This window comes from Grus americana, chromosome 8, assembly GCF_028858705.1.
Source record: "Grus americana isolate bGruAme1 chromosome 8, bGruAme1.mat, whole genome shotgun sequence".
Classification (NCBI taxonomy): Eukaryota; Metazoa; Chordata; class Aves; order Gruiformes; family Gruidae; genus Grus; species Grus americana.
The window spans coordinates 34,933,684-34,959,326 of record NC_072859.1 but is presented as its reverse complement, the minus strand read 5'-3'; the positions used below and the strand labels follow the sequence as shown (position 1 = coordinate 34,959,326).

General features: G+C 49.2%; 1 protein-coding gene across 1 annotated transcript in view; it reads right to left on the bottom strand.

Moving 5' to 3' along the window:
• Positions 1-25,330, bottom strand: part of LOC129209475 (leucine-rich repeat-containing protein 7-like) — an 82,935-nt gene extending 57,605 nt beyond the window's left edge. Inside the window, exon 1 of the mRNA XM_054833941.1 lies at positions 25,158-25,330. Within this exon, the coding sequence (XP_054689916.1) occupies positions 25,158-25,182 (25 nt within the window). The 5' untranslated portion in view covers positions 25,183-25,330. The remainder of the gene's footprint in view (positions 1-25,157) is intronic.
• Positions 25,331-25,643: the final 313 nt, after the last annotated feature.

Here is a 25,643-nt window from a genome sequence, read left to right as displayed (position 1 = left end):
TAAGGGGGCTCCAGATCATCCCCTGCCTTGTGCCACCCGACGGTCCCTCTCTGCAGCGTGAGGGCATTCCTAAAGATGGCTTGGCTTCGTGCGAGTTCACTTGTGTACCTGGCACTGCACAGGTACTGCTGCTGCGGGACCCCGAGGTCGGTGGCTTACCCTCCTTACCGACTGCCATCCAGAAACAAAACCAGGGGAGTCCATCCTGGTCCTGAGGAGGAACCAGCGCTTCTGGGAAGAAATCAAAACGCAAGAAGGCAACGCGCCCTTCTCCTCCCGGCAGATCGCGAAGCGGTGCCGAGCACATCCTGCGTGAGCGCGTGCTGAGCCAGGAGGAGCTGGACACAGACCACTAGTAAAATGATGGTATTTAACACACACGTAAGTTACCTCACTGAGACACAACTCTCTGGCCTTGAGCAATGTTTTTGTTTCCTTTCTGCCACGCGGTTTTGTGTAATTGCCTTGGTGTTTGCTGTTTTCATAGCAACGTCGCTTTTAAACCGCTGTCCAGCGAATAAGGCAAGTGACTTCACTAACAGAATCCAAAGGACGGCAGACTTTCCGAAGATTTGAAAATCATTAATGCAACAGCATAAAAGACACCAAACACATCTGAATTCTAGGAGCAGTAGGAAGTTAGGAATTTGGTCTTTTAGATATAAGATGTCACATGGATATGGCAACTTTTTTTTTTTTTGCTTTTGCAACTCTACTCTGCAACCGTAGAGTTGGCCTCTATCAGAGGGCATCCCTGAGCGATCTAACTGACCATGTCCCAGTTCACCCTCACCCCTCAGTGCCTAGCACAAAACCAGCATCCGAGTAGCCTAGATTTATTTGGTACATCAGAATTGCCCTCCAGTTTACATTGTCGGCTTCATTAGTGTTTATTTAAACACAGCTGAATAGCAGAACTTCTTGAAACGAAAGACAAAAACATTAAAATAAGCCAGACAAAATTCCCATATACATTGTATTTAATCAAAATATTTATCCTTAATTATTCCAATGAATCTTCCTCTGGGGATCTGGAAGCCCAGGGCTGTGTAACTTGTAGGGGCATGCTGAGGTTAGCTGCTCTTTGGGCAAGGGAACAAACAAACAAATAAATAAATCTTTCTTTTCTCTCTTACTTTTCTTCCTCTAGGAACCTCTTCTCTCTTTTATCTTACAGCAGCGCCAGCAATGAGCTTTCATTTCCAAACGCGGTGGCAATAAGAGACTGGTTTTCTCTCGTGTGCAGTCTGAGATGGAGTTTCTTCCTCCCCTCCCTTGTTCTCAGCTGCGCCGTTACAAAACGCAAAGGTAAAAAGAACACACTTCCCTGTCCCCAGAGCTTCTCCGAGGTTACGCTCCTAGCATAGTCTTTAATTAGCAAACTTTGCTGCGGCTTACAACGTGTTCCTGCTCCCCTCAGCACTGCAAGGCTCTCGCAGCACTGCAGGAACATGCCACGAGAAGAAGCCCCAAACACGCAGTTTAATCAACTTCTAATCTCTAATAATAATCATCTCCTAATCTCATCATCCGTGAGGATCGGCAGATGACAGCTCTGGAATTCAGGGTGATTTCTCCACCTCCACGTTCCCCGCACTAGCCCCTACCCCTACTTCTGTCAGCTTAGCGGTTCATTCTGCCGCACGAAGTCTGCTGAGAAACGTCCCTAGTTTGGAGACATCCCGTTCACGCCGCCTGCACCGAGGTGACGCCCACGGCCGGCGCTGAGCACAGCACGGCAACCTTCCCGTCCCCAGGCTGCAGCGGGGAGGTGATGCCACCAGCCCGTGCAGCCCCGACTCACCCCGGACCTTCTCAGCGCTGCTCTCCCGGCACTCAGACCGGCAACGTCCAGACGCCGAACGGAAGAGTCTGCTGGCACGGAACCGTAAGGCAACCAGCAAGCGTCCTCCACCGCTGAAAAGAGAGGGATCTCCACGCGTCGGCATTTTCTGAGCCCGTTGCGGGGCTGGCAGATTCCAGGAGGAGGAGGAGGAAGCTTTGCCGAACTCCCGTTCCGGTCCCAAATAACACAGTTCTTTGCCGGGGTTGTCCCCGACAGCCGGAAAGGCTTGCCTGAACAACAGCGGTTGGCATAAGACAGGAGGCCAAAATTAAATTATTCCAGTGGCCCAACCCAGAGCGTCAGCTTTACATCCTCCTCCTTCTGAGTCTCACCCGACACCTGAAGGAAGGTGGGAAATCTGGCCCTGGGGAATCGAGAACACCTCAGCGCAGTCTAGCATTAGCTGGAAGACGTTTTCATTGTCTCTGAACAGCAGCGGGGGACTTCTCTTCCTTTCTTAAAATAGGTTTCCTTACTTTGCAAATCTGGCGGTGGCTCAGTGGGTAAGAGAGAGCGCCACGAGCAGCTGAGAAAGGCTGAATTTCCCTACAGTACAAGGGCAGCACATACAATCAGCCAAAAAAGCCGTTTTATTACCCAGTAGTTCACATTCAGAAAAATTATATTTTACGGTAATAGTTTCCTGACAAATAAATTACCCACCAAAAATATAAAGAATCAAACGGTAGCCCAACAGCTATTACCCCTTCCTTTACTGCTGAGTCGTGAAGAACTACTTTTCTTGTAAATAAGCAAACAGAATGGCACTGCCTGTCTAAATTTCTAAATAACGTCACATTTTTTTTACATGTTGCCATGAGATACCGTCCCCTTTTCCTACTAGCACGTATATCCCACAAGCGATCTGTGCTGTGTCAAAAAGCAGCCTTCCGCAGTGAAATCCCAAGCTCGGCCACGAGCGACGGCCACGAGCAGGGGAGCAGACGGCCGGGGTCCGGGGAGGGGTCCAGGCCGTCCGACAAAAGCTGCTCGGGCTGTGATTACGCACCGGGTAAACGCCATCTTCCACACGCCGCGGGAATTAGCTTGTTTTCCAAACAGGATTCAAAAGTGGTCGGGCCAAACGGCTGTCCTGCTCCTCACTGCCAATACTTCAGGAGGAAATCTAGGAGTAAAGTAAACCGATGGCTTCTCGGGGCAGTGACCACGTTGCTGCCTCTGCAGGCTGCTCCAGCGTTGGCTTAACGAGAGTTTACAGGAACCGGGGGGGTCGTTTCAGCGAGAACATCCCGGCCAGCCAGCGCAGGCACGTTTCTACTTTATGTTGGGCTTTCTTTTCTAAAAGCCGTGTCTTAGCGATTGCGTCTGTCTACGTCTGGAGCCCTTGACTTGTGTTCTGAGTGCCGCTAAGTTGGTCACAGGTATAATTACAATAACCCCGTTTGTGACATATTGCACGTCCTTGGCAGGGAGAACTAGAATGGACCGGGCAGCCGCTCTACCGGACGATTAGTAGAGAAAACGGGATAATCTGAATAGTTCCAGCCCTGTCAGCCTGTCGCTGATCCCACACAATGTAAAGGAATAAGCAATACATGGCATTATTTACAAAGAATTACAGCAGCTTAATAAAATCAATGCGGTACGTGCATGTATTAAAAACCGCAGTGTCAAACTGGCCTAACAAATGTCTTCGGACGGGATTACGGGTACGGGGTAACGGTGCCAGCGGTAGGGCAGCAGAACTCACCGGCATTGGATTTACTACCGTACAACTTCTGACTGAGCCACCAGACCGGTATAAATCGGTGTATTACACTAAATAGACCTGAAACTCTCGAAAGAAAAATTTAGGAAAGAAGCTGAATTGTAAATGGGGAGCCCCCGCAGAAGGAGCGCGTTTTTCATCCAGGTCCCAGTTTGGGGCTCTTGTTACTTTACCTCTTCCCCAGTGACTTCAGACGACACGAAATCCTTTCTGTGGAAGTGAATTAACGCCAGCCGCGCTGAAACCCGCGGAGAGAGCAGGCGACTCCTCGGCTGGACGAGGTGGGGAACAAGGCACGTTACAACGGGGCCCAACGGGGCCCTTCCGCTGGGCAAAAAAATACCAGTCCCCAACCGGAGGTGGCAGAGGAAAGGACTCCGGGGTGGGGAGCAGCGAGGAAGAACTGCGGGCTCCACGGAACCGCCTGGTAAAGCACAAACGACGTGGGGGAACGGGCCAACGTGGTCAAAGGCACCAGAGAAAGTCGAAGGGAGGAGTCCCAGGTGCCGCCTGGACCGCTGCGTTGCAGTAGGATTCTGGGAGAGCGGGAAGCAATATTTGTTTGGGGTATTATAACATTTGGAATAAAAATAGAATATAAAATTACGAGTGGAACCATCAGCCTGCTCTGTCGGCACTCGCTGCAGCTGATAGATCTTCTGCAGGAAGAGGCTGCTCTCCTGAACCAGACTGTGCAGGGTAGATTAATGAGACCCGCGCTCCAAAGCGCCAGCCGCAACTGCAATGTTCTTCTGAATTAGGATAAGATCCAAATACCCATTTTCCACAGCTCAGTTCTTACAGAAGCTAATTTCTTCCTAATAAAGCTGCAAGAGATTAAACCTCAAATGTGAAATGTTAGCAGAAAAAGAAATGTTCAAAGGGCAGGGAGTCGAGCAAAGCCATCCAAGTCCATCGAGTCACCCTAGCTGCTGGATAAGTCAATTAAAAGCAGTGAAAAATGCTCAGATGTGCTGAACAGGGCTATAGGTTTTTCATTAATTGTGAATATACGGAGGATAAGACGCACCCACTTAGCTTGAGAGGGAAACAAATAAGAATATTCAAAGAAGCTTCAGTATCACCCCCAGGCTGATTATCACAGTTTTTCCCCCGAAGAAGAGTTTCCCTTTCAGTGTGCTTTTTGTCCAGAAGGATGAAGGACACAGTTATTGATGTCTTCCCTTCTATAATTCTTTTTAACTACATGTATTTTCCTTTCGCAGAGCCAGAGGAGATGCTGACACATCTGCAACCTTTTTCTTAGAGATTCATCAGCTAAAATAAATCAATCCCACATATGTGAACAGGAAGTTTAATTAATTCACACTCCTATGATTAACAAATGTAACGAGTTAAAATAAAAACATTTAACTCGTAAGACTTAATAACATGCTTTTTTACGGTGATTTCACTTTTCCTGCAAGAAAGTTTCCTTCTACCAAAACTGGGATGTATTTACCTTTTTTGTTTTGTTTTGTTTTAGGAACTGTGAAACTGGAAGTACTGTTGTAAATTATCGAAATCAACAAAGCCTTTCAGGGACAATTACAACGGCTGAGGATTACTTCTAAAGTTGTTTAAATGCTTCCATGAACAAATGTTTAAGTAAGTCCATAGGAAGTCCATTATGAAGAACGCTACAGGTGCCTTTATTCCAACAGTAAACGGCGTTAGCCCACAAGTTGGCATTTCGTGTGCTTCAATATTACACTGTTAATTTGGGATCACTCCTCCCCACTCTCTTGGCTGCTGAGTTGCAGTAGAAGCTATGACCATCATTTTAGGGTGAAAGGTCTCAGAATATGTAAAATGACTGGCCTTAGGTTTAATCTTACCCTTACAGCATCATCCACGTAGAATATGACTAATAAACCCCTCGTTCAACTATCGAGCACAAAGAACCATATGCTCAACTTTTACAATAAATGAAGGTCATTCTGAGCAGAGAGGAACGGCTCCAGCTGGTGGAAAGAATCCCAAATAATCGTATAGGAAAGTGCCTGCCAATGTATACACAAAAAACCCCAAACCAACCCCCCAAAAGCCAACTGCTGAAGGCACATGGGCTCAAATTTCTAAAATATTTAGTCATTGCACTCCCAGTTTTGGAATAAGCTCTGAGTTATGCAAGAGCTTAAGGCATGCTTCTGAAAAGCGTGTCTTAATGCTTCTCCACCACCAACTCAGCCAAGGCAGACAGGAGTGCCAGCCTGAGAAGAGTTATGTAAACGAGCACGTATCAGGATGAAGAGCAGTGGAACGAAGGTCTGAATTGCTAATCAAGAAATGAATACAACATTTAAAAATACTGGAAAGATTTAACTATCATCTATTAAAATTTATTGGCGAAACTTCAAGGGTTTCCCGCAACTGCCGGGCTCACAGCACGGCTCAGCGCTTCCCTGTTGGAGAAGGAAGAGATAGAAGGTCGGGACAACGGGTACGACCGTGCACCCGTGCAGGCAAGATGACAACTGTCACTCCACGGCTGTATTCCACCGGAGCCGCCACAACATGCCGGCTTTGCCTTATCTGTCTTTTTCTCCGAAGAGAACAGACACTGCCAACGTGGCGCGCGGTCCCACATCGCAAGCACCAACCAACCGAGCAAGCAGCTACTGGTCCAGATCCCTCTGCACACGTTGCATGGAAACCTTCGCCGCCCATCCAGGTGAAAAAAGGCTGTGACGTTTACTGCTATGTAACCCGCAGTGAAATATCAAGGGGAGGTCCCCCAGTTCCTTAAACGCCGTTAATGTCTAAACTAATGGCATTTTTTAAGATCTCAGTGTTCCTGAAGATGGATGAACTTTTCTTCTCACCGTAGAATGAACCAGCTAGTTAGAGGACATGTTAAGAGGACTCTTCGAAGAACTTGACAGGCATTAGTGATGACATCGCTGATGATGTTAATTTTAAAATCTGTATTTGTCCAAATGGAAAAAGACAAATTTGTTTTACATGAAAATTCCTCTTTAAGCTTTTCAAGGGTTATTATCTAGAAGGCAAAGTATATAGACAGGATTGTCTATAAATAAATAATATATACACGTAGGCAATAAAGTATTTGTTAATAAAAATGTACCCTGACACAAACAAATTTGGCCTAATGCAGAGTAGCAACCATATTGTGTAAAATACGCAGCCACAAGCTGCAGTCACAAAGTCGAGAACCTCTGTGAAAGGCTTATAAACTGCAGTGAAACCACAAACCTGCTCCTTTACATTAAGCTCAAAGGAAGCAACTCGACTGTCAGATACGCGGCTTCACGGGAGACGGGGAATACGCAACACGGAGGAAACCCACCGATATCGGTTCTCTGCCATGGGCTCTCCCACCATTTGCTTTACAGAGCGCTGCATCAAGTGAACAGAAGAAGCAGGAAGAAAAAAACCCCACAAAACCCCCACTAATGTAAAAATTCAAATAATGATACTGATGCGTAGCACTGGCAGCTCGCAAACTGCGTGCAGATCTCCGACAGGCTACGGCATTCCTGGGCTTCACGGGCTGCCGGCTGTTCCCAGCCAGGAAAGTCTTCTGAAACCACTAAAATAATCCGTCAAAGGCTTGCAAACGGTGAAGATGAATGATCACATCGCAACGCCTGCTTTCTTGGCCTAGAGATGCCGCCCTTATTTAATCGTTTCCGTAAGTTACTTGTTATCTCATCCGCAAGCCCGCAGAGCCCCAGGAACCCGCCGGGGGCTGATCCGGCACCGTCCCAGGTGAAACGAAGCTGCAAAGCGGAGCAGCATGCGCCTCGCTGGGACCCGAGCCGTTACTGCGCCCCGAGAGGGGACTGGCTCCGGCAACCGGTCACCAATCTGGCTCGTCATCAGCATCAAAAGGGAAGTGAGGAGGAGGAGACAGGGCCCCTCGCGCAGACAGGCACCAAGCCACAAGCATCTGTCGTCTCGCACGGAGGAACCAACGTTGGCCACTCAAAGGGAAGAGTGACAACGGCTAGGACGCAGCGTGTCAACGCGTGCAAGTGAGTAGACGCCGATTTTCCAGGCGCGGAGGCTACTCAAAGCGAGGGCAGATGGCACAGCCGATTCCCGATTCCTATGGACAGCGTCTAGTCCAAGCATTTCTATGGCGCTTTTAATTTTCAGCTTCTAAGGATGCCATACAGTAAAATGATGAGATTATTACTAACTTAAATGAACATTTACTTATCTAAAATTAAGATTTTTTTTGAACTTTTACATGTGTTTTAAGGCATTTCTTCATAAAGGCAGATTTACCTCTTTAGGTAGGTAAGGCAACGCTGTTGTTCGGGGTGTTAGAAAACAATTCCGCCTAATTCTGTCACCCACTGTGGGTCATACTCTAAGAACCTAATTAGGGTATACAGTGCTAACAATAACTAGTGTTATTTTTGTTTGAGTGGGAAATGTTAATTGCTTTCAATATTTTTTTTTTTTTTTAAATTTTAGATTTTTCCTTTCAAGAATCACAAAACCCCCATTCGTTAGAACGGCTCTGGAGTTTCAGGGACAGGAACTGTGGCACCGGCTGTGAGACTAGGCATAGCTAAAGCAAGACCACTGGAACTGGTTTATTAAAGCTAAGGTCCTTACCAATACATTTCAGGTGCTTTTGCTGCTAATCTTTTAGCAAGAGATACAGTTTACACGCTTTTCACTCTCACAGTAAAACCCAAAATATAATAAAAATATGTATAAATTGAAAATACTGAAAGAAAACAAATTCCTCTTCAGACACCCCGTGGAAGATACTCACCAAAAGCGAGTATTTCAGGTGACAAGCTAAGAAAACAAGCAATTATCACGCTCCCTCTCGCAGCTTTGCCTGACGCAGCGGTGCCCGTCAGCTCTTACTGATGCCGACCTGCTGCAGACACATCCCAGCAAACCCAAGCCCGCGTCACAGATCAACCGTATTAATGCCACTTCTGACAAAAACGTTTAACATCACTGCCACAAAGCCCGTTAGAGTTTAAGACGACGGCTGAAAACATCTTTATTTTATTGTACCTGAAGATCTCAGCCAGTATTTTTTCTTCTATGAAAATCCAGCTCTGCCAGGAAACCCTTGCCAGCCTGCGTGCTAAAGAGCGGCCGCAGTCACGGAAACCCGTCCTCGAAGCCACACTCGAAAGCGAGCTACGGGAGGGCCACCGCGCTGCGGGACGACGCTTGGGGACATCTTACTGTCTACATCTAACTGGCCTGTGACTCTATTGTGATCAGTCCCGGGCAGCACTTGCAAATAACACAACGCTGTATTTGGGGCACAAAATGACTCCTGTCGCTATTTAAAGACTCCCGGGTTTTGGTTGGGGTTTGGGAGGTTCTTTTTCCTCCTTTTACTTTCGTTTTTGCTGAAGATCAGTATAATCTGGCTGATCTCTGGCTAAGAAAACACAGCCTTTCTTTCACCACACACAACTTGCAAACCACACTGGATTCTCCTGGGATAGACACCTGATTTTATCGCACTGAGCTGTTCTAACGGGGGCTTCCAAACAAAACTTTGTGGCCAAAAATGAAATATTATCAGGGCATGACGCTGTGCGGAACGGCTTCTGTGCAGAACGATCTTGACCAGTACTTTTATACTTTCATTACACTATGCGTTATTTCAAGTGCAAATATCAGCTTTGTTAAAAAACTGTCTTTAGCTCCGTGCAGAATAAAACCTCTGATCAAGCTGTGTTAAATACATAAGTTTGGGCAGCCTGATTCATATCTCATGCAAGTTAATGCAAGTTTTAACGATCTCAGGGAACCTTTGGATTGGGATCCGGTTTGCGTTCGTGATTCTGAAAGCTCGAAGTGACTCACAGTTTCCTAGCTTTTCCTCAATGGTTTTAGAAAAAGAATTAAGCTATTTGGGAGTCCTTTCACAACCTGCAAGAATCGAGACATCGTACACACTCTCAAAAACAAACCAAAAAGCCCAGAAAACCAGCAACAGCAATTATTTGTCTGGTATTACCACACTGCAGACAGCGAATAAAACCTCGACAGAGGAATGGGCGATTGGAAAGTCACCTGCGTGCTCCTCACACATCACATCGCAATGCCTTACGTCACTCCTGATCTTCTGAGCTCTGCAGAGGTTTGGGGCACCGCGTGTGTTCCACCGCCTGGATGCTACGGGCGCTGCTACAGCCACCGGCTCAGGCGAAGCCACAGAGGACAGCTGTCTGCCCTGTATTGCTGGGTCATTCGTGCTCCTGCAGAGCAGCCTGGACGGCCCAGATTTGTGTTCCGCTCTTGTAACCATACGTGAGACACCAAGTTTGCTCAAGCTAATAAGGGATGGGCTGTAAAACATCTGGACCTGCAGGTCCTCTTCCGGTGCTTCCGAGAGCCGAACCGCCGCCTGATCCTGGGACTTTCACCATGAGGTCTGCTCGTAGGACTCAAATCCTCCATGGCTTAATACGTGTAAAAGCAGAGAATTCAGTCCGGCTTTCCATGGCACGTCGCGGGCTCCCCACTCTGTGCAGCTCACCCTGCACATCGCTGTCTGCTCGCCCTGGGGTCCCATACTCCCCCTCCGTCGTGAGTCACCCAGCTGCAGTTAAGTGGTAACTCCAAGGGACTAACTGGATTTACGGTGATGAAAGGGAAAGGTAAATGAGAGACACGGCAGTTCCTATATGCAATGAATCCAGCAACGCTCAGTACAAAATATAAAAATAAATATATTCGGTAATATGCCCATACAATACTGAGTCTGTAGAAGGCATTTCAGCAACTTAACTGAACCCTTACATAACTCCATTAATGTTGTGTAGTATAAACCACGGCTGAAGTTGCTTTATATCCATTGCAGTTCATTAAATATACCTTGTTACAGGACTTTCGCTCATCTTGTTGACGAACACATCACAAATATACAGGACACTAAAATATCAGCAAATTAAAAATTTTGCTCTAGGAAATCAACTATTGATATTGCAAAAGACCCGGATTTCTTCCTCGGCGTGCTTTTCTTTAAGGATCGGTGTTTATAAATTATTTTACCGTGTAACCACCGAGGTGTCTCATTCTGTCCCTGCTTGGCTGCCGTTCGTGTGTGTAGGAGAAGCTGTGAGGATGCAGCACAGCACCCTTCAGCTCTATTTTCCTCCCTGGAAGAACGCGACACAGATACTGACACAGGATATTTTTGTAGGGTGGGTGTTAAACCAACCAAAACGGCTCCTTGAACGCTGCCGGGCCAGAGCCGGCACAACGCCGGCGAAAATGGGTGGGTTTGACCTCGGTATGTGAGTCAACTCCCTCATCTCACACCAACGTAGTCGCCCGGGGTCTGCCGGACCCCCGTGGGGCTCCCACCCCCCTCCCAGCAGTACCCACAGCGATGCCAAATTTCCAAACCAGCAATTCCCAGTTTAAAACGGGGTTTTAAACTGGTGCAACCCCGTGCGTCCCATTCGCTCTCTCCTCCCCGCACACTCGTGATGTAAAGTCATCACATAACAGAGTACGTATAAAATAAAGAGGAAAATAATGAACGTGAGCCGGCAGTGTGCCCAAGGTGGCCAAGAAGGCCAACAGCATCCTGGCTTGGATCAGAAATGGCGTGGGCAGCAGGACCAGGGCGGTGATCGTTCCCCTGTTCTGGGCACTGGTGGGTTCAGTTTTGGGCCCCTCACTCCAAGAAGGACATTGAGGTGCTGGAGCGTGTCCAGAGAAGGACAACAGAGTGGTGAAGGGTCTGGAGCACAAGTCTGATGAGGAGCAGCTGAGGGAACTGGGGTGTTTAGCCTGGAGAAGAGGAGGCTGAGGGGAGACCTGATCACTCCCTACAGCTACCTGGAAGGAGGCTGCAGCCAGGTGGGGGTCGGTTTCTTCTCCCAAGGAACTAGCGATAGGACAAGACGAAATGGCCTCAAGTTGCACCAGGGGAGATTTAGATTGGATATTAGGAACAATGTCTTCACCCAAAGGGTTGTCAAGCACTGGAACAGGCTGCCCAGGGCAGTGGTGGAGTCACCATCCCTGGAGGGATTTAACAGACGTGTAGATGTGGTGCTTGGGGACATGGTTCAGTGGTGGGCTTGGCAGTGCTAGGCTTACGGTTAGACTTGATGATCTTAAAGGTCTTTTCCAACCTAAATGATTCCATGGTTCTATGATTCTAAGTGGGCAAGATGGCATAGCCACACGAAACCTGCAAGAACATCTTCTAAAAGGAGAAAAGAAAATGTAAAAACCCTCTAGTTCGGTTGGCAAAGCAGAGGTGATGCGAGGACCAAGGGATCCATACGGTAAGCTGGGCACGGCCGCAGCCACGGCTGGTGAGCTGAACACCGGCACGGCCGATGCCCAGGCAGGCACAGGACAAACCTCTGTTTTCCCGTGCACGCACACACTTAGCACCAACTTGCAATGACAGTAAGTCAAAGCAGAATTTGTCCCATCACCATTTGGAAAGATAAGCAAAAAGAGCAGAAAACCAGAAAGACAAAATGCGGGAAAATGACCTTAAATGATATTTAGCTGTGGACTATCTTTGCTTTCAAAGTCATTTTAATAACAAAACACATACTCATCTCCAGAACAATGTCATGATGTAGCTTGCTAATAAGCTTTTTTCACTCACTAATTAATAATAAGCATTCACGTTATATCCCCAGTTAAATGATGTCAGTAGTCACTACTCTGTATTTTAATTCTATTTAAATCTAAAATCCCCATTTTAATTCCACTGGCTAAATAGCAGCCGCTCCAGCTGAAATGTTGGAAGCTTCTGTAAGACAAACATCGGCGGATCTCGACGGAGTAGCAGCCAATTCATTCATGCGCTACCACCTTCACCTGAAATTCCGCACCTCCCATACGGCGCTGGTACCTAATGAGCGTACTTTCATTTACACCTAAGGAGCTCTCTTGACTTCAATTAAATTATGAGGATAGAAAGGAGCAGAATTTGACCTTCTGGGTATATCTGGATAGGAAGAACAAGCTGCATGATATCTCAGAGTCAAATCTCATGCATCTGGTCATAAACTCCTTTCCCAAGATGAATTAAATTAGCCTGCGTAACAAACATCAGAGCAAAAAGCTTAATGTGTTTTGATGTTGAGATGAGCTACACACAATTTATTAGGAAACAAATAATCATAGTAAATTACAGTTCACAGCTGAAAACAAGAGAAAGTGCCTTAACATTAATAGCTTTTTCCACCGTCCAATTTCCGAGCGCCCTCTCTGTTCCTCTCTGGCGAAACGCGGTGCGTTACTGCAACACCCCCACGGCAGCAGCCAACAGAAGCCTGCCCTACCTCCCCAAAACCTCTCTTTTGCAGGCAGTTCACCTCAAAAAGCCCTCTGCACCGCAGTCTCGTACCTGGGATGCTAAAGGAGTTTGCGCTATCGCTTGGCACGAGCATGTTACATCCCTTGTGCAACGTGCTCCACAGACCTGCGGCGCGGCACACAACGCCCGCGCACACGTCTCACCACGAGGTCTCGGCTCATCTCTGCCATCAGCTATAAATACGTAGTCCTCAATGGCCAGTAAAGAATGCAGAGGTGTCTTCAAAGTCAGGGGAGGGGAAAAAAAAAAAAAGGGGGGGGTTAATTTTTCTCTGTTTCGCTGGAGCAGAGTTGGTTGAAATGAAATCAACAAAAATAGAAAAAAAAAATTAAAATATCTTATGGTAAATCTGGTTTGCCCATTAATGCTCAACTGGTAGATTACAGCTAAGGGCCACGTGACTAAAATGAAGTACACGAAGTAGAAAATGCATTACAGAACTGCAGTGTCTGTTTTTAGAAGATAGCAACAGATGCTATATATGAAAACCCAACACCAACATTCTACATTTCCGTAGGTGAAAAGCCTGTGTTACAGGACCAGAATGTAAGTCAGGCTTTACAGCAGCCCAGAATTAACGCTGCTCCGGCATTAAGGCAGTTTTGCTGTGTGTTCTCATGACGTCACCTTTAACCACACGGTCTCACACGGATTTTTCCACAGCAGAGCTCTTTCAGCGCACACAGTGGACGACTCTTTACGGACAGCTACTCTTATCTTTGTTTTCTCACCCTTGCTCAAAGAACAGTTTTATTTACCGAACATTGTTTAAAGGCTCAGGAACCAGAAGGTCTCTGCAGACCCTCCTCTTGCAGGTGCCGTGCCAATCTTCGCTCTCCTGCCCAAAAACGTTTGTTCTCATCCCAGGACACCGAGCAGCTCCGTGCCGAGCATCCCAGCCGCTCAGGGTGACGTGGCTCCCGAAAGCCGAGGGCATTCCCGCTGCAGGACGGGCCGTGCTCCTCCGAAGGCTGATGTGTTGGGTAAACCCACCCGGATTCCCAGGAGGGTGGGAAAAAGCTCCCGCTGGAAGAACGGCTGCCCCACGCTAAACCACAGCACGCTCTTCTTCCAAAAGGGTGAGAACGTTCCAAAATGGAAGGCCATCAAAGGTTACCATCCTACGTGGGGAACTGTGGTTTTCCCCCTCTAGTCTTAACAGTCTCAAGAAGAAAATATCTATCAGGGAAGCAATTATAAACTGGAAAAACTCAGTTGAGGACCTAAGGTTTGGCGGATGTGCAAGCTCCCTCACGAGACTGAAGAAGCATGGAGCAGGTCTGGAAAAGTCCTTGTGTGCCCGAAAAGATCTACTTTTTTATGTAGATGCTTCAGAAATTTTGGGTAAACTCGAAAAAGAAAAAAAAACCACCCCTAGGCAGCTTTCCAGAGAGGCAGTGTCCACCCTGGCAGCTCTTCCACAGGGAAAAGCTTTGCCCTTCAGCCTTCACGACGCTCACCCGAGGTCGGTACCTCCGCTCAATGGAGCGTCCCGGCCGGCCTCGGAGACCCCAGCTGCGGGACCAGCCCTGCTGAGATGGCGCTGGGGCCGCTCCGGCCACCACAGCTCTGCAGACGCTGCCCCGAACGCCCGGCCCCACAAAGGCAAGCCGAGGGCTGTCCCAGGACAGTCATTCCGCTCATGTCTCCAGAGGAAGCGCTCGGCGGTCGGCGCTGAGCACCGTTTCAAGGTTAATAGGCCGGCATGGCAGCTGAGGAGGAAAAGGAGCGCTCACAGAACACGCTGCTGCTCGAAGCCTGAGCCCGAGCTGGGGGCTGCTGCAGGTTCCCGCTGCGCTGGCCTGTGGGATGGGACCCCCACCAAGAGCTGCCCGGGGCCGGCGCAGGCTGCTGTGCTCCAGGAACAGCAGGAGCAGCACGGGGCTCCACAGCAGGCCTGGGCACGAGCGGCGTTCAGGAAACATCAAGCTGCTTATTACAGAATCCTGAACTGGCAACTAAGGCGCGGTGAAACGTGACTCAAGAGGGGCACCAGGACCCGCGGGATTTCGGTGCAGCCTCCCCCCTCACAGAGGGTCCGAGGCACTACCCGCTGCGCCCAGCCCCGAGAAGGCCCACGCGCGGGCACCCCGCTCTCCTTTGCTGCAATAAGATAACAAGGAGCACTAACGCTCTTTGGACTTTGAGGACAAAGCGATTCAGCTCCAAGATTTCTTTATTGTGCCGTTTGCTTTCACGCTGCTTCACGGAGTCCCTGCCTTCACCCATCGCCCCCTGCCAAACACACGCGAGTATCGTGACGCTGCCTAAAGACGCACGTCACCTGAACCGTGCTCTGCTCACCCCACTTCCAGTTTAACCTGTTCCAGCACAAATTATGCCAGTACTCATCCTTCAGCAGGAACCGAGAAGCCACCGGAGGTGAAAATGCAGCCCTGGCACCACCATGCGCTGAAGGTTTTGAGAAGTTATAAAACTCCTTAATGCTTTGCATTTTACTTGCTGAAAGTTTCCAGGTCCTCCGCTATTGCGAGAACGGCGTGATCTCTATGATCAGTGTGAATTCACATTTTTATGCATGTATTAATATAAATCTATATTTTCATATATGGACACAGATACATTTATACTTGCACACACACAAATTGTGTGTTAGAGACAAGGGCCGATAACAAGTTTTGTACTCATTGCTGAAGTGCTTTTTCCTGACCCCAAGAAAGAAGCAGCCAAGTTCTCTGCTGTAAAGCAGATGGGGAGGAGGATGGACAGACGCTAAGAGGTAAGAGCTTCTGTAGATGATTTAGTATCCAGACTTATCAGTTCATTAGAAAGATAACGCTCAGTCTTTTTTCTTTCTTGTCAACTATGAACCACTTAAAGGGTATTGTATTTTAGGTAAGCATTTATTAAGAACGACAAACTCATCATATTCTGTTAATCTTCTATTTCTGTTAATACCGGTTATGTTTTTTCATGCTGTTCACCCCATGCTACCAAAGTCAGTGCATTCAGACTACGGACTAGAAAAACGCCGAGTATTTCAGAAAGGACACACTCCCTTTTGCTTTAAGGTTTCCCAGAGCTATTCTAAAGCTATATAAAAATGGTCCCCTCATTGACATAAAAGGGAAAGGCACACTAGATATGGAAAATGCTCGAAATAGGATGAAAAGGATGGACAAAGGTATAGACTTCTCTGTGAAGAGTCACTAAGTAGGTCAGTTTATAAAAGAGATGAGTTGGGGGAAACGTGATAGATACCAACCCAGTCCTGGGTGGCCTGGAGGAGATGGATCAGGAGCAGCTCGGCATCATCTCCAGCGCAAAAACGAGAGCTCCAAATAAACCCGGCATCAGAGAACAATTTCTGATAGCACAGTACGTTAATCCTACCTCTCAGTTTCTCCCTAAGTGACCCCGTAACTTATTATAATGAGTTTAGTGTGACTAGTCAGAATCAAATCTAGCAGACGTAATTAAGATTTATCTCGTCGCAGGCTAATCTGACAGCCAGCACCGGTGAGTTTTTCTCTGCTTTAACCAAATTTACAGATGATATCCCAATGGCAGGAGCTGCACAGAGGAGACGCAAGTCCTGCAGAACGGCGGTCTCCTTACCCTTGTCCTAACTTCGTTCCCCGGGGTACGGCAGTGCCTGGGCAGGTGGAGGGGCTGGTGGGGTTGGAGATGACCACGGAAGAGTGGTCTTTCTGCTGGGACACAATACGCAGCACGGAAAGGTGGAAAAAACAACAGCAACAAGAAACCAAAATACCACTGTAGAAGGGAATAAAGAAACCTTAGGATTAAGTTCAAGTGCCCTATTCTGAATAAGGGATAGAGACCTCCGTGTTTCCAGAGACAGCTACGGACCAGAGCCAAACCCAGCGACAACCAACATAATCCCACGGAGCTCCACGCGCTTTGAATCTGCCATAAATTCAGCAGCCCGTTACGTCACCGCACAAAACATATACCTCACAAGCAGGGCCCTCATGTAACTGTACTGGAAACTATTTTCTTTGTTGTATTTCACACAAAGTCAGTTAAATTAAAGAAAAACTGGGGAGGGAAGCAAATTCCACAGCTAGTTTTTGTTTGTTTTTCCCCACCCCTCCCCATGGATACAGATTGACTTTCTTGATTAATTTTGTACAAAGAGCACCATTCCCAAACTAAGATGTCTTGGACAAGGACTAAATAAGGTATGACACTTTGCATCACACCTATTTATGCTAAATCTGTCCAACAAAAATAGCAGGAATGATTAAAGAACGCCAGCAGCCCTTGCGCTCTGACTGGCAGTTCCAGGATCTTAATTTTTAACTTGTCGAAGTTAACATATTGTTGCTATTATAAATGGAAATAATCATTCAGCAGCAGAGTGTTAATGACATGCCATTAAAAAGAGTGCCTTTCCCTGGCAGAATGAAGACACAGACACTGGTTAGCCTTGGAAAATGCACAGAAATACTTACTTTAAAGGAGTTTCTGTGCACAGATTTGAAAGCTGATGTGCTAGCAGAGGCAAGCATGTCAGTGTTCATTTCTTAGTGTGGGCTCCTTCACAGATACTTCTGCAGGAATCCTGAAATGTGCCTTTACTAGGAAAAAAAAAAAACCTTAGAAAAATACTGCAGCATCTGCAAGCATGGAAGAACTACTAAAGAAAGCCACATTTTATGGCCCCAAGAACAATTCCTACAGACACACGCATATTAGCTGAGGTTTGTTCTCAGATTTCATGAAGACCACTGTTCCCCACAATGGCACATCAGGCAGAAGCCCCTAGTGCGGTCCAAGTCTGTGACTGTCCGTGAAGCCTTCGTCCTGGAGAGAGTTCCAAGTCAAATCCTGTGTTCTAGGTGACACGTATAAACCATGGACCACGTTCCTACATAGACCATTTCAAGATGTGGCTACAAGTACAACATATCTGTGTTCTGGCATTTCTCACATAAACTGGTATTCTGTTAAGTATTTGGTAAAAAATATTGTTCAAAAAACATTAAACTATGTCTCACAACTCCCATTGCTTCTTCCTTTCAGAAAGCAAGACACAGTTCTACTTCAGTGCCGCTCCAAGAAGATAGCAAAAATCATACAGACTCATGGTATTTCTGATCCAATTTGTTCTGATATTTAAACCCTACCTTAGAAATGAAAACAGTCACCTGTGTAAATAAATAAGCTTTGCTCAGTTGTAGAACTTTCAAGAAAATTATTAAACCTTGGAATGTTATTAGTATCGATCACAACTAAATTTCCGAGCTATAATGGTTCATCTTCCTGCTCATATACAGGATTACAACATTTTCTTAATTCATGAGACAACAAATGTATCTATGAATCAACAGTAGCATCCCTGCTGGGCGCAGACCCCGGAGGGGACGATGTGCTTCCATGCAGGTGACACAGCGCGGCTCCCTCGGGCACCGGTGGCAGGTACCACCCTGTGCACCAGACATAAACACACCCTTCCCACAGAGCAGGAGATGGGATCTGGTAGACCCTCCAGTCCTACGACACAAGTCACTGCAGGCGCCCGGTGCTGTCCTACAAGGACGCAGAGGGGTGGGTCATTCTGCAAGACGAGGCTTTGAAGCAATGCTTTCTAATCTGTCACAGGACAAAGCACGGATGAAAAAAGGAAGAAGGTACCCAAGGACCATCATGGAAATGCAGAACGTGACCATCGACCCAGGGAGTCCAAGAGGATCCTGGATCCCCTGTTCGGGCTGCACCTCCAGATGCTTCCCGGCACCTGCCTGACCCTGTGCTCTCCCCACGGATCCCTGCAGATCTCCACGGATCTCCACAGATCCCCACGGATCTCCACAGATCCCCGCTCCTCCATGCTCCACACCTTCTCCTTCCCTTCTTGCCGTGCACCCACGCAGGACGGGATCGACACACGCAGCCCCTCAAAACTAGGGCGGTCGTGAAAGCTCACGAGAGAACGTTGCTCGCCCATGGATAAGAGCATCCATGCTCATGCCATTACTCTTCCCTCTCTCCCACGCGCACTACTTGGGTGCCCTTTACATGGGGGCACTGCCCTCCAGATCGGGTAACCACACGGGCCTTGCACCAAAACGTCAAAGTGCAAAAATGAGTATTTCTCAACAAAACCCGTTTGAGGGTAATTCTGCTCTGCCGTCACCCTAAAGAACTCTTCACCCTTTCGTTCACATGTTCATGGATTTGTAACCAGGCTCTCACCGACATTCATTCAGAACATCACAGGGTACCGGGGTAACTCATGTATTTCACAAACCTCACTGCGTAGCATGGCAAGATACCTCCTGGCACACGACTGAAAAGCATGGCACATCGCTGTGCAATATGTCACTGTGCCGTGACACGCACAAATCTCAGCTTCTTCTACAGCTTGGCTGAAGGAGTCTGCAACTCTGCTGTGGAAATGGCTGAACACGAGGAAGAGCACGTAAACGCAGGGCAAAGATGAAGAAGAGAGGCGCAAGGCCAGGCAGAAATAAATACTGGCACCCTTACTGCTGTCAGGTACCCACCTATCGGTTTGGCGTCTATACTTTTCAACAGCTCATCAATGTATCAACCACTTCTGGAAACAATTTCTGAATGGTGTACACGACGGAGCAGGTTACACTGCAGGATATTTTTGCCAGGCAAAAAGAAAGACCGTTTCATATTTCTGGTTCATAAACAATATCCAGCCTACAAAGCACCAGGAAGATAAAACTGCGTTATTACTGCAGGAGAAAGCACTGATGGATTTAGGAAAAAATCCCTCGCCATATAAGGGCTGTGAACATTTTCCCACTTAAGACAACGTGTGGGATCATATTCACAGACACAGAAATATGTTCTGTTCCCTGACACCCACAGTCCTAGAACACCGGGCTGAAGTGCTGGCAAGAATAAGAACCATTTGTTAAGTACAAAAAATGTCTCACATAATTAGAGAACTGCTGAAAGCTACCAATTTAGTACTCAGGCTTTAAAATTTAAGAATTTTTATTGTAACAACAGCTAAAGCTTCAGTATGCCTAGAGGTGGAAACGCCTCACGCATGCCCCATACGGTTCGATCAGTGTATCAAGTACCTGAGGCAAAATTAAACACGAGGTGCAAAGAGATTTTGACACCACTCAAACAACGCCTTTAGCAGGTTTTATGCTAATTGTGAAGCTGCCCACCAGGTACCAAGAGGCCCCTTCCCGCCGGGGTGACGCGTTCCCCTCCCCAGCCTCACCCACCTCACCGCCAGCTCCCCGGCCTGCAGGCATCGCCCCGTAACCATCCCCACGTGTCCCTCTAGTCGGGGTGGTGCTCCTGCCCTTCTGCCAGGAGTAATGAGGACCGAAAACATCTCACAGAGCTTCTGCCAGGGATGAAGAGCCTCTGCCCGAAAGGCTCTTCAATGGCCAAACACCGAGAACGGCCATGAAGAGAAGATGGGAACGCGGTGTTGAAAACAGAACATACGGCGCTCGAATGGAGGGGTTTTTACATATATTTGAGAAGAAAGTGACGCAAGAGAAGCAGACAGCGGGAGGGATTGGTGGGGTTTGACCCGGGAAGAGCTGGAGACAGAGCTCCTGGCCCTGCCAGAGCGGCTGCTGCTGCCACCCCTTGCTCTACCCCAGGACCCGCCAGCCACAGCTCCGCTCCCCGGCCACCAAAGGCACCGAGGCCCCTCCGCCGACAGCTCCTCATCTCCTGACAGCGCTCCCTGCGCCCCACCGCTCCGCTCCCCCCAGGGCTTGTCCACCTCCGACCACAACCAAGACCCAACACCTTCTACAGGTGACATCATGCATGGTGCAGGAAGGAAAGACTGCGCTGATGACGGCCTCTCACGTAACTCCTGACGTAATACAAGTGAGGTGTAAATCCAGGACGACAGTGGGTTCCTCTCAGCAGTTTCTGGCGTGCCATCTTTCTCCTGGCACGCCAGCATCTTTCTTCCACAATCTTCCCTAAATCAATTGCAGCAAACATTTTAAAAGTACAAAAAAAGGCAACAACAAAGAAGTATTTTAAAAACAGCAGCTGAAAAACAATGCAAGTCAACCAAGGCTTTAAATTCCACTCGATTCTCCACTTCAGAGCGGCAGTCTCCGGGGAACGGAGCATCAGCTCCGTGACTCGAGGTCAGCGCCCACGGCCCGCCGACTCCTACCGTCACTGAGCAGACGGGCACGTTCTGCTCCGCTCCGCTGCTCGCGATGTCACACAACATGAACTTCTGAGCTCACACGGATTTCTGTTTATCAAAATGCTCTTTAAGTACGTACTTTATACCTGGAAGATTGCTCTATTGATTGCTCTATTTATAGTCCGTGTCATATCTTCCAAGCATCAAACTTCAGTGATAAACTAAGCGGCAAAGATTTCACAAGTATGTCTTTACATCATAAGCACATCCTTGAAAAAATAGTAATGACTGACAATTTACGTGACAGAAAGCCGAGTGTGTGTGTCCCGCTCATGGGAACCTGCGCAGCAGGCGCAGACCCGCAGCAGTCCCACCGACGGTTTCACACCTCTTGACTACTGGATCTGGATAAACGGTGTTGCTGTCCTTCACCTAACCGAGACACAGTCAGATTTTTTCTGCCCACTGTCCACTCTCTCCCACACTTACAAAAGGTTAAACTTGCTCTCCTCACCTTTTCCTTGCACCAGCTCTCATTTTGATTTCTTTTCCCCAGCAAAATATTTGGGGGAAAAAAAGCATTTTCCTCCAATAAGCTTAAACTCCTGTAGCCATATATTCATTCGCTCTGGATATGAGTGAATTAAAGGATGAAGAATGTTCTCCTCCTTATAATAAAGAAGAGCAGCCTTCCTGAGCTTATGGCTGCCTTTCCTTCTTTATTCACCATAACTTGATCCATTAACGTTTTACTTGCTCCACCTCACCAGAGCACTCTCGAGCTGTACGGATTTTATGCTCCTTTACTCCCCTAATTTTGTACTTAGCTACAAAACTGCGGGTGGCAGCCTCTCCCCGCCTGCCAGACCTCTCACACCAACTTGCACCCAGGCTAATTCACAGCTCCTTCCATGCGTTCTTCCTCCCGACCATTCCATCTCTCCTCCTTCGACTCTTCCATAACTTCTAAGGAGGCGACACTAAAAGACGTACATCTGCCCAGTGAAGATGCACAGTAAAACAGCCAGGACTTCTCTGCCATCCGCAGATTGCTGCATTCCCAGGAAAAAAAAAAAAAAAAAAAAAAGTTCTGACAAAAAGCTAACAGTTCTGAAAGACTTGTCCTAGGATTTGATGCAATCTGCCGTGCCGGCAAATTAAAGCCTACAGAAACCACGCTAAAATTAGAGAGAGCTGAGATGAAAAACCAAAGACACATGGTGGCTCTTACAAATCTTTAAATAGGGCTTAATACAACATTTAGGTGCTTGGTCTGTGCTCAGCTTAGAACTACCGAGATCATTAATTTATATTCTAAAGCAGCACTGACTATTTCTGGGACTGCACCTTACAGGGTGACCGGTGTGGGCTTTCAGACACTGATCTAGTGGACCAGCAGATTTTCAAAGTGCCTACACCCGGACTGATGGATTCACCCCCCCTTATTTAGGGGAAGCATTTCCTCCCACACCCGCTTACGGCGGGGCTGACTCTCAGGTCACCGGCCCAAGCCCTGCCCGAGCGGGGACACCCAGGGCTGGCTGCCCGGGACCCTGGCTGGGGCTTCTGTGCAGCTCCGGGGACGGAGCCACCGCTCCCACGTCACCCTCCAGCGGGTCCGGGTAGGGCTTGTCTGAGTTGGGGGTCTGGTGGGCTAAAATTCACCCGTTCCGAAGCGCTGGGAAACCCTCGCTGCACATCATCCCCCACTCCCACCCACGATCCCAGGCAGCAGCTCCCAGTGTTTCTGGGGGACCCAGCGGCACCGCGGTGGCTGGGTGCAGGCACAGGGGACGGTGCAGAGCCCGAGGGGGGCTCAGCGGGCGCAGGGCTCTGGGGGGCTGTGGGGGGCTCCGGGGCTGCCACCACGCAGCTGCAGCCAGCTCTCCCTCGGGAGCGTCTGCTGGCCACGTTCAGATGTGGGTTAATCCCCGTTTTCTGGGTCTATGATGAAGCTCGATGCTCTGCTGTATTTTGCATCACTGGTGCCTCTGCTTTAAGATCAATGCACGCGGCCGAAGCTTTGTACGGATGCAAATACCTCAGGGGCTATTAATTCCTCATTAATCTCAAGTTTTGTGGCTTTAACAGCATGCACACGCTGCTGCCTTGAAATATTCCAGAGATAATGGACAACCTTCCTTTTAAAATCCCGTTTTGTAAGCAACTACAACTTAACAAATTTTTCATGAATGATTAAGAAGGATTTATAAATTCCTGTGGGACCAAGGAGTGAAGAATTTGCTCACGACCGCGCACCACTCCTCCTTTCAATGGACTCCCGCAAGCGGAGCAAGCACCGGTCACGCCGCGGCCGGGTGGCCGCCTCCAGCCAGGCTCTCCGCAGCGAGCAGTGTTTGCTTCCGAACTGCTGCTCCCTGCTTGTTAAGCATCCAGGGTACGGTGGGCAATTAGCGATGATTGCTGTTACTTCAGCAACTGCAAAAATTGGTTCAATGGTAGACCATTTTTCTAAGTATTTCGTCCTATTCGTATAACAGAAACGCACAGAAAAGCTCCTCCTGCGTGAGATAATTTTTAAAAATAATGAAAAAAATACTGTTTTGTCAAAGAAAAAGTTTTATACATCAAATGCTGGCAAAGGTTAAAGTTCACACGGACATCAAGCTAACATGACACATCAAGATATTTGATTATAAGGTCATTAAATTAATACGGTTTTGAAATACATGACAGTAATTAATACTGTTTGAAGAATGAAGAAGCCTTCCCTCACTGCAGTTGCATGAAAAGAAGAAGACATGACCTCCTCAGGAGGCTGATTCCCTTTCCTTCCCCGTACCTATCAACTGAAGCAACATTAACATTCTCAAAAAAGAGGTCACGCTTTCCAAGATGCACAATTTCTTTACAATTATGGAGATACCGAAATCAGCTGTTCCTTTTTCTTTAACAAGTCTTGCTACTTCCAAAAAAGTGGCTGTAATATGCGACGTGGAGGTTGCCATGGCAAGCATACATCCTCTGTCGAGTATCTGAGCGAGCAGATACGTAACGGCAAAACCCACCAGATTAAGTCACTTCTCTTGTCATGTAGCGATGAGGAAAATGCTTTATATTTCATCGGTTCCTAACGATTCTAATTACTCAGAACACCTGAGGTTAAAACCAAGAACGGCACGTGGCCGGAATTTTTAGCTGAAAATCACAGATGTACAAAAGCAAAATGAAAGGATTTAATTGGAGTGATAGGCATGCCAGAAATATCCAGGATACAGATCATTTTTATTTTCCCCAAACCCAAAGAACTTTCAACAGTGCTTTCGCGGACACGACCCCTCCCCAGTTCAGCCTCGCAGAAATAACGAGCAATCCCGGCCCTTTCCTTGGACCCCTCGGCACACATCGTCCCCTCGGCAGGGGGGAGCCGGGAGATGGGTCCGGGGGCGACACAGGCCCCGAGACCCTGCGCCCAGGAGTCGGGGAGATGCTTCTGAATTCCCCGGGAACAGGTATGAGCTCATACCTATTGCCCTGGGGTTCCCCGAACACTAGGCAATCCACTTCCAGCAGGCGCTAGCCTTCTTCCGAGAGCGGCCAAGATTTAGCAACCGGGTTGTGTTAGCAGAGGGATGACAGCATCTCAGCCACATGGGACCGGGAGAAGCCGCGGGTTCTGGAAAGGCAGCGATTTCCCTGCTCGGAGCCGCTGCTGCATCTCGCCACGTCTGCTCGAGGCGCCGGTGCTCGGGAGGAAGGGACGGAGGCTGGAAAGGGCGCAGAATTCCCCAGGAGCCGTGCCAAGCCCGACGCCTCATTTCAGGCGGGTTGAAGGGAACCACCGCGAAAATAGACCGGAGATGTCATTCCGGTGCGGGAGCCTTGCGGGGAGCCGGGGGCGGCGGCACCGAGCGCGGTCCGTGCCCGAGGGCTGAGCACCGAGGGGAGCCCCGGGGCCGCGCTGTCCCGCCGCTCTCCCGGCCGGTCCTTTGTCCCCGGCGGAGGCTCCGCGGCACCCGGGCGCTCCCTCCCCGCGCTCCGCGACCGCGGACCCGCAGCCCGGCCCGGTCCCGGGGACGCCCCGCTCCGCGGCAGCATCCCGCACCGGGGGCGTAGCCGGCGGCATCGCTACGCGGGGGACCCCCCGGGAGAACCCCCACCCCCCGGTCCCCGTCCCCCTCCCCGGCCGCGGCTCGGCGGTACTCACGGTGCAGGCGGGAGCGCGCGTCCATGCGCGGTCGAGCCGCGGTCCGGGGGCGCGGAGCCTGCGGGGGCGCCGCCGAGGGCTGCCCGCGCCCGCGGCTCGCCGCCCGCCGGCCCCGCCGCGCAGGACCCGCCTCCGTGCGCGGGGCGGCGCCCAGACACAAAGGCGGCGGCAGCGGCGGCAGCGGCGGTGGGGCGGGTCTCGCTGCGCGCCCGCGCTGCGCTCCGCGGCGGCGCAGGGGCGGAGCGGCGCGGAGCGGCTCCGGGAGGGAGGGAGGGAGGGAGGGGGCGGGCGTGCCGCGGCCCCGCCTCCCCGCGGTGCGGTGCGGAGCGGTGCGGTGCGGTGCGGAGCGGTGCGGTGCGGTGCGGAGCTGAGCGATGCGCGCAGGCGGTGCCGCCCGTTCCCGCCCCGACGGGGCGCCCCGCGGCCGGAGCATCACCGGCGGGGCCGGGGCATCCCTGCGCTGCGCGGGCGGGGGAGGCGCCCAAA